This window comes from Morone saxatilis, unplaced genomic scaffold (genome assembly GCF_004916995.1).
Source record: "Morone saxatilis isolate NCDOM2014 unplaced genomic scaffold, NCSU_SB_2.0 Contig18, whole genome shotgun sequence".
Lineage (NCBI taxonomy): Eukaryota > Metazoa > Chordata > Actinopteri > Moronidae > Morone > Morone saxatilis.
This window is the reverse complement of record NW_023339740.1, coordinates 3,234,627-3,244,137: the sequence shown is the minus strand read 5'-3', so window position 1 is coordinate 3,244,137 and position 9,511 is coordinate 3,234,627. Positions and strand designations below refer to the sequence as shown.

At 39.5% G+C, this 9,511-nt stretch overlaps 1 protein-coding gene across 1 annotated transcript; it reads left to right on the top strand.

Annotated features, from left to right (window-relative positions):
• The first annotated feature begins 5,661 nt into the window (after positions 1–5,661).
• Positions 5,662–9,162, top strand: LOC118328081 (claudin-16-like). Its single transcript, XM_035661685.1, has 5 exons — positions 5,662–5,754; positions 6,053–6,188; positions 7,240–7,401; positions 7,617–7,681; positions 8,944–9,162. The coding sequence occupies exons 1-5, from the start codon at positions 5,662–5,664 to the stop codon at positions 9,160–9,162; spliced, it is 675 nt and encodes a 224-aa protein (XP_035517578.1).
• The last annotated feature ends 349 nt before the right edge of the window (positions 9,163–9,511 follow it).

Sequence of the window (9,511 nt, the reverse complement as noted above, 5' to 3'; positions counted from 1 at the left end):
GGTGAGATCACTTAAATAATTTAGTCAGTAGCTGAATCCAAATTACATGCAATTACTAGTAACATAATTAAAATTAAATTAAATATTGAAAAATTAAATTAAATATTTAAAAAAAATCGATGCAGCCACAAAACCTTGTGTTTTGAAGTGGAAATGATGGTGATATTTCCAGGAATGGAGGCCTGCCGCTGGTTAAACCTTCCATCTTGACTCAACGGTGGTCATTTTTTCCCCATGTCAGACCAGACGCAGTGTTAACAGAGCATTGGTTATCATGGAAAAAATGTTTCATAATCTTAAAATTGCCCTTTTTTGAAGATGTTTACTTTAAAGACATCATAAATGTAATTAAGTCAAGTAATCTTTGTCAATGTAAATATAATCTAATTACACTTTTTTAATGTAATCTGGGCTGATTATAGTTACTTATTGTTGTAATCTGATTGTGTAATCCTGTTTACACTGATTTTACAGCCTTCCTTCCTGTGGTTGAAAGCTCCAGAAAAAGCCAGTAAGTGGTATTACATTATTATGGATATTATTATTATTATTATTATTATTATTATTTAGAGCAAACAGTCTCATTTAATAAATTGTATTGTGTATCTGTGTATCATAAAAGTTGACATAGGAATGATTATCTGTACAGGGTTTTTGCCTGTAGCTTTGTCAGATGGATTTCAGTTTCTGTAGTATTGTCTGTAGACATCATTAAAGTCCCCTTCTGCCTGTGGTGATGCAAAGTGGTAAAGACACGGCAGAGACAGTGAGAATTACAGTGGAACATATACATTAGACTACCAATTTTCCCTGGGATTGTTTCATGTTTCTACAAATCAAATCCTATGCCATCAGAATAAGAATGTGAATGATGCTTCAGTCCTATAAAAAGTCACATTAGGACCTTTAAACCAAGCCATGAGTGGCAATTCTCACTCAAACTGGCAAACAACACATGTTGTTATAATAAAGACACACTGATCACATCATGGGGCACTGCATCCTCTGACACACACTGGATGTACTACAGACAGAAGTAGTCCAGGTACAGTAGCTGAGGGGATCTGGGGAGTGAAATTGCTGCACTTCTGGAGAGATGACACATGTCAATGCTGCCAAATGTGACAGTGGCGTACTGTGACATTTTGAAAATCCACAGAGAAGGTTGTGTGGCTCAGATCCCACTTGACACCTGAAGTTGCTCTTTGTCCTACTGGATCCACATTTTTCACATACAGTTTATAATCTTTACTTAACAATCTTTTTTTTGTTTTGAATATGCAGTCTAGTGTGTGTCCTTAATTGTGTTTACAGGGTTAAATTTGACTTGACACATCGGTCGCACGTCAAGACACTGCTAGTACATAGAAACAGTGGGCGTGGGTGTTTCGATGTGCGTCACATGTCGTCAGTTTGTGATGTCCTTGCAAGGTGGAGATGTTCATGGAGGAAGAGATTATAGGGTCAGTACTGACTCGATTCTAGTCACTGATGCAACACACCTGAGGATGCCAGGAGAGCAACAGACGTTGAGCTGTGCCACACCAAGAGCAACACAAAAGGGTGTTCGACTTGTTTTGTATTTGTATTGTATGTATAACAATTAACCAAAAAACTCTTTACCCACAAATAAAATCGGAACTGTCTACTTTAAGAGAAGAGCGGGCTGACCTGCCAGACAGCTACAATCACCACCGGCTTCACAGGATGATGTTGTGGCACATGGCTGATACAGATTATTGTCCTGTTGAGTCAAACCTATGGAAAAAGACTGGCAAGGGAATCACCCTCAAGTCCAACAAGCAGGGCCAGGCTCTCAGGGGGCAGTGGTAGAGTGGTAGCAGTGACAGTATAATGGTAAATAAACGTAGTGTAGCAGTACACACAAAGAAGAGTCATAAAGCTGTAATGTCAGTTACACAGCTATATCTAGCTAAAGTGTGCTTAACATTAGCCACCATTTACTATGAGCAGAACAAGAAAGGCTGTAGCAGAATAACCCCTGAGTGTACTGAAATGAGCAAGGGTGTGTTTTACTGTTACATTTTGATTCGTGAGAATCGTGTGTAAGAGAAGGAAAAGGGTAAGAGAGAATCCTTCTCTGTCTATCTTCAGCTGTCACTATCCAATAAAGGCAAAAAGCCCCCCCCAAAAATATATATAAAAAAGCTACATAGTCCAACTTGAAAGTGACAGGGAAAGGATTCATGGGAATTTGAAGTTGAAAATACTCAGCAGGTGGCCACTGCAAACTGCACTCTGAAATGGAAAAATGTACAATAAAACCAGAAGGCTTCATGAAAAGAAACAACCTAATGTGTGGTCTTTCACCAGCAGACACTCACTGTGTACACACATGTGGACTGAGCAGAAGCTACAGACTGTGAGCTCTGCTGGCTGCGCCTGTGGAAATTGTTGTTTCTCTTAGCAAGTCTCCGATCAAAGGGGATCGATTCCTCTGACCTTGTTCAAATCAAAGGCAGAGTGCGGTGGTCCCGTGCAGCTCTACCTCAGCCTCCCATCCAGATGAGGCTCCATATCCAACCCTAACTGGTGGTAATGATGATGAGTAATCAATACGTGATTATGAGGCTTTAAACCATATTGTTAGGAGATGGAGTGGAGTGATGCAGAGAGAAGATTGGGATGGAGCGAGACCTGGAAATAAAAGGCAGGGCACACACAGAAACACAATAGAAACAGCTAACACCAAATCATGCACGCAAGCAGGGACATGCACCCAATCAGTGGCGGACCAGAAAGTCGTGATGCATTTATGTTGAAACAGCTTAGTCATGGTTAGGGTTACCAACCTAGAGGGCACTTTATTGTGTTTTATTTACCATAGGGGGATCCAAGACGGCACTTTTGCGGCATTTTTTTAACATTGGGGCACCAGGTGGGGCGATCGCCCCAAGCCCACCGATGTACCCATTCACACACACAGACACACAATACCATGAAAAAGCCTGCTAAAAGACACAATATAACACATGCACACACATACGTTTGATCTCACACACACGTTTACTTATGTCACTTTTCGGAACATTATAGACTTACATTAATTTCCTGGAGGCTACCCTAACCCTAACCTTTACCTAACCCTAACCCAGCCACTACTTGCCTAACCCTAACCTTAACCTAAGCCTAACCTCTGACCCAAAAATAAGCTTCTTCCTAATTGGGGACGTGACTTTTGCCAAGTGCGTCCCCAATTACCTGTCCTTAAACCTAAATGCGTCCCCACAGGTAGGCTAAGTCAGACCCACAGATGACTCGTCACTGTGACTCTCAATGTTCAACTCCATTACTAATGACTGGCCCGACAGAGACACTTGCAACCAAATCCCTCTATTTTTATTAAGGCACATTTATTTATAAGACCTGAACTAATCTTTGTAAATTCTAAATGATTTTTTTTTTCACTTTTAATTATTGTGAAACCTATTAATGCTCCATATTAATATGCAGAGAGCTTTCTGGATTCAGTATACATCACTGAAAGTAATTATGGATAAGAGCTTTTTTTTTGTTCTTTTTCTTAACAAGTCAAACCTTCCCAGTGAGGTGTGGTGCAGTAGGAAGACAAACACTGCCCTCTTCAGCCTGTCAGCAGCAGCTCACAGGCATCTGGCACTGAGCCCGCTGGCATTTTCATTCCACAATAATCCATCTGAACGTCTCAATATGGCTCGGCTCTCTCCATGTGTCTGTCCCTCCGTCTGTCTCTCACGCTGCCTCCTTCCTCTGCGATGCATTGAAATGCTTTCCTTTTTATCTTGTCATCTCAACACAAATATCTCCTTGACACATCTGAGCAGCCTTAAATGGCAGAAAATGTCTTGAAATGCGGCAGATTTTCTTCTGTTTGAGGGGAGGAAGATTTTCTTTTAAGTCAAAGTTGAGACAGAGGTTGAATGTTCTCATAGGACAAACAGAGAGGAGAGCAAAATGGAAAGCCATAGTGCAGTTATGAAGGTCATGTGTGGTTAATGTGTTTAGACTCTTAATTTCAGCCCTTTGCCAGACCCCGCTAACACAGGCCTACACCACTTAATTTGGGAATGAGCAAGGGCAAAGAGACACACTCGTGTGCACACTCCGACGCTGGCACCAAATTTCTCCCATGTTCCTCTTTTTTGGAAAATGAGCAGAGCCACTTTGTGCCAGTCCTGAAATAAAACATTTTCTAAGAGGTAAGTGTTTTTTTTTCCATAGTTCCACAGCACTGTTCATTACCCTTGTGACAGCTGCAAGATTACTACCATGATTTAAAAAAAAAAAAAAAGATATATAAAGAAAGGCTGTTTCACCACAAAGGGATATAATTTTAGCATTTGGAGAAATTGTTCTCATTAAAAGATAATGTAACTTCTTTGAAAACATTGCCCTAAAATGTTTGAAGCAGTTTTTTTTAGAAGTACAGTTCATCTTAAAGTTATATGGCAGTTGTTTTAAGGACTCTAACACTAAATTTAAGTTGTATAATATCTCTTGAGCTGTAAATTCCTCTTTTGCTTCTGTTTCTTCTTTTGTCCACAAATCTGCATCCATCCTCATCGAGGCAGGTTACTGTGATAAAATGATCATTTCTGAAACTGTCGTAATCATAATGACATTTTTAGTGTAAAACATACATATTAATTTAGTTGATTTTTGTATGAAGCAACTGTGCTTAACTACTTAACGTACTTGTACTTGATTATTTCCATTGTATGCTACTTTAATCTTCTTACATTGTACAGTTATTGCTCTACATATATCTGACAGCTACAGTTAGTGAAATTTATATTACAATTTTACATTCAAAAACACAAGCTTATAAGCTTATAAAAAAGAATGCATTGTAGACCTAATGACATAACAGTGCATGAAGTAATTAAAGTGCTATCAATCCATTTTGGGAGCTAACCCTAAAGCAGTAAACCTAACCCTTACTCTAACCTTACCGCTAACAGTGGGTTAGCTTAGCTTAGCACAAAGACTGGAAGCAGGGGGAAACAGCAACCATTACTCTGTCTATAGTAAAATCCACCTACTAGCACCTCTAATTAACACTGAAGAACCCTGCTGGTTGCCAGTGGTCCAAGCCAAGAAATGGCACATTAACGTCCTGTGTAGGAGCAAATTCTAATTTTTACACTTCAGTTCTTGTATCGATGAAACAAGCAAGATATAACATATCACTATTAAAAAGTGACACCTTAGAGGTGTTAATAGGTTCACTTTGTAACCTTTGGACACAGCCCTCAGTCTGTAAGCTAAGTTAAGCTAACTGGCTGAATAGCTTATTTTTTAATGGACAGATACGACAGTGGAATCAATCTTTTCATCTAACTCTCCACAAGATGCAAATGTGGTAAACTACGATTTCAAACTAGCTTCGACCCGACCAGCTACAACAAAGGATCTGAGTACTTTTTCCACCACTTGTGCTGACTGTATGTCATGAGTGTACGGTTCATTAACTCGATATAAATTTCATTATTGCAGAAATGCTTTGCAAGTCCATCTGAGAATACGGCTGCTTCTCTTCATCACTGAAACACAGTCCTTTCTGGAAATCAGCTGCACTTGTTCAGCATTTACAAAGTCACTCCTGATGTTTTTCACGATTGCAGTTGTTCATTTTTCCACCAACTGACTATAGAGGACAGGATGAGCAGAGGACAGACTGAGGTCCTGGGGCTGCTGATAGCACTGACAAGCCTGCTGCTGCTAATCGCTGCTGCTGGAAAGGACTGTTGGAGGGTAGGAACACTCACACTCTACCTCTCATCTGTAATCACTGCTAATCCCTGTATGTAGACAGAGTGTAGAGTAGCCACTAGGCTGCACTACTGTGTAGTCTATCTGACTGGAGTGATAAACTGCTGGGTAAACTCTGTGTTTTAGCGTGTGGTTACCACAGGGCAGACCACCAGTCATAAAGTGTGTATTCAAGTTATTTAAGTTTTTCAATTTCAAACTCCTTATCTTACAACTAACAATTTAACTTGAATCATAATTCCCAGGCCTTTCACATGTTTGAATGTGTCTCCTGGTCCAGCAAGGAGCTAAAGATCAGCTGACCTCAGTAGGTCTGAGTTTCCGTTGTCGAGGCCTGTGGGGAGAGTGTGTTCATGACAGCCTGGTGGGTCTGAGGACATGTGACGTGTCAGTGTCTTACATGGAGAATCTGCCAGGTACAACAGCACATCCACTGCAACAATGTTATCTTCCCCTCCTGCAAATAGAACAGTAGAGGTGTCTAATAATGGGTGCCCCTGACACTTGATTCAAAGGTACAATCTGTGATTCAAAGTACAGCCCCAGCAGAGTTCAAAATACAGGACTGGAACCTATACAGGACTGGAACCTACTCCCGTATTTTAATGCTCAGAAGAATAATACTCATTATGCACAATGGCCCCTGCCAGTATTGCAATATTATTAATGTTTGGGTTTATTGCTGATGCATGTGTAAGCAGCATTTTAATGTTGGAGGTGGTTCAGGTGGAGCTACTGTACATTTTAGCTACTTCTTATTCTGCAAGTTGGTTTACAGTATAAAAAATTAAGCACATTCAATCTATATAAAATCTTTATCTGTAAGGTAACTTGTAATTAGGGTTGAGCGAGTACTCAACTGAAACAAACAACTTTCCAGTACAGCTAATGTTCTTTTTACAAGTATCATAAATGTAGCCTATTCATACTTGTAAATATAGCAACTTTTATTTAAAAAAAATAACTTTTCCCCAAAAATTCAATGATTTTATTCTATGACATATCTGTACTGTAAAAGATCTAAGGTAAATTATCAAATGGGTGTTCATTTCTTCTAAATGTTTTCAGCCTGTTCATTATTTTCCCAAAAACCTAAAAGAGTAAAAGAACTGAATGAGTGTACTGTGTTCTGTTTATCTATAAAAGCGTTTGTCAAATATTTCAGAAAAATGAATGAATACAACCCGCCATTTTAAAACCTAGTGTTCAGATATACTTTTTTTTTCTATTTTAATGTTAATTAAAGTAAAGGTACTTTTACAAGTGAAAGAAAATACTTCATAATGAAAGTACCATAAAAACATAATGAAATACTGACTGATCCCTAACTGTTTTGACTGTATTTTGAAATGTCATGATCTGTGGGTTCTGTATATTGATCATCCCAAGCAGAGAATGTACTGTAATGTACTCACTCGCCACCGGAGGCCAAACTTTCAGTCTGGTGTGTTTTTCTGCTCCCCACAGCTGATTTGTTGGCTATGCGAGTAGCGTTGGTGGGGATGTGTGTTCTGTCTGTGCTCTCCATCCTGATCATGATACCTGGTCTGAGGTGCACTACACTGATCCCCAGTGTACTGGCTCAGGGCAGGCTGCTGCAGGTCTCTGGCGCCCTCTGTCTGTGTGGAGGTCTGTGCTGCAGCTCCTTACTCTAAAACATGCTTTAATCAAATCCAGCCAGAAGCAGTTTGTTTGGTTTGTGGTCTCAGCACAGTAGGTCACTACTTCAGATTCATATCATTCTCTGGTTCATACACATTTCCACACAATTTACTTTGTTGTTAGCGGTTGTAACGTCTGACTCATATTTGTGTATTGGTTTAAAATGTGAGTGTGTCTCTCAGGAGTGTGTGGTGCAGCTGGCCTGCTGTGGTACGGAGTGGACACTTACACCACATACAGACTGGAAGTAGGTGTTAACACTCAACACAAACATTTTATATGAGTTTTCTGAATCCCTTAAAAACCTGAAGCCAATACCAAACTAATTAATGTAAACAAATCTAAATTGTCTCCCATTCAGAATTGTTCTGCTAATATTGTGTAAACAGAAACTTTTTTTGTTTTTGTTTTATACTACTTTACCAAAAACAACTTTCTTAGATTAAATAGCTACTTTATTCATCCCCAAGGGGAAATTCAGTTTCCAGCATTATCCATAGTACTGTAGCCATTTATTACATTCTTTTGATAAGGATCTTGAATTACTCATATTTCAAGTCTCCTTAAAACTGCAGTAGTTTTATAAAAATTTGCTGAACTTTTTGACAGGTAATCCGTGAAACAATTAGGTTCCTCTGGCTCCTCCTAGTGCTCTTAATGGTATTTACAAAAATCCACTGGGCCTGAACAAAAGCAATCAATCAGAGCTGAAAAGGATAGAAAGCCACTTTTGGTTGGCAGCTTGAAGAGAGTCGACTGCTGAGTCAGATGCACCCAAAAGCGTCTGTATTTGATGCCCTGGGAATGAGACTCAACAATCTTCCTTGGCTCATGTACTACTGTCAGGATATTGTAAATGTGACAAAAAATATTTTTATAAAACTTACCTACTGCAGCTTTCAGTGGACAAAAATAAAGTGATGTATGTTTAAAGAAAGTTTGTTACAACATTAAACAATAACAATAAGTTCTGCTTCTGAAAGTAGCTGGAAAGCCAAAGTAATTGACTTAATTGCAAACTGACGAAGGGGTTCTTTGCATTGAGATAATGATAAAAGCATTATGAGTGTTCATCAGTCCTCTGCTCTGGAATCTGCTGTGTGTCAGTCGCAGTGTGTTTTGTTGGCAGGCAGACACTCTAGCTTGATGCCAAACCTGCCAAGTCAACTTAAAATACACTGAAAGAACTGCAGTGCAGTTAGACACTCAGCTAACTAATGTTGCTAGCAGCCAGTGGAATTCACAGAAGAGGTGTCAGAGAGGGAGAGGAGAGAAGCCCGTGGCACAGGTTTAATGGTGTTCACAAAGAATTTTTTAAAAACCCAGAAATCAAGGCAGACGCTCTTTTGAAACTGCAGTATCCATTTTTTCTTTGCGGTTACTGAATTTCTAATAATACCATTAGAGAAAGGAACAATCACAGCTAGAGAGTTTTCATGCCTTTAAGGCATATTCAAAGTAAGAAATAATGTGCTTACTTCACTATTTCTGCATCTTTCTCTCTAACAGGCGACTCTGGGGATGCCAGGAATAACGTTTGAGTTCGGGCTCTCCTACTGGTTGATGCTGGGAAGTGTGCTCTGTTCTCTCACCTCAGCTGTACTGGCAGTCAGCAGTGTGTCTCGTATCAGTGATGCCATCAGGATGCAACCGAAGTCAGCTCACAGTCAGCCGGCCCAAACAGACATGTTACCACAGTCTACTTCAAATTACAAGACTTACATTTAAAGGTACCATATTGTAGAAGGGAGATTTTCATGTCTTTTTTGATTATAAGGCAAGTCTAGGTGCAATGTAAATACTGTGAAAATACCAACCAGTATTCTAAGTGTGCCTTTAAAACGAGCCACAACGACATGATGTCATGGCGTCACTGCCCTCCAGCATGGCGTACCTGGACCCACTGTCTGTGTAGGCTACAAAAGCTTACTGCTGTGGTTGGCCTGGCTGTGCGTCAGAAAACAACAAATATACCTTCTTATGGATATAAAAACTTTAAATAAAAGACAGTAAAAGTGTAAAATATAGGATCTTTAAACAAAATATGTACCATTAGCATTATATCCAAATCCCAATA

Excerpts from the sequence above, each read along its gene's own strand:
- LOC118328081 (XM_035661685.1), top strand. The coding sequence starts at position 5,662 with ATGAGCAGAGGACAGACTGAGGTCCTGGGGCTGCTGATAGCACTGACA. Across the intron at positions 6,189-7,239 it reads TTACATGGAGAATCTGCCAG|CTGATTTGTTGGCTATGCGA; the intron begins GTACAACAGCAC and ends TGCTCCCCACAG. Across the intron at positions 7,402-7,616 it reads CGCCCTCTGTCTGTGTGGAG|GAGTGTGTGGTGCAGCTGGC; the intron begins GTCTGTGCTGCA and ends TGTGTCTCTCAG.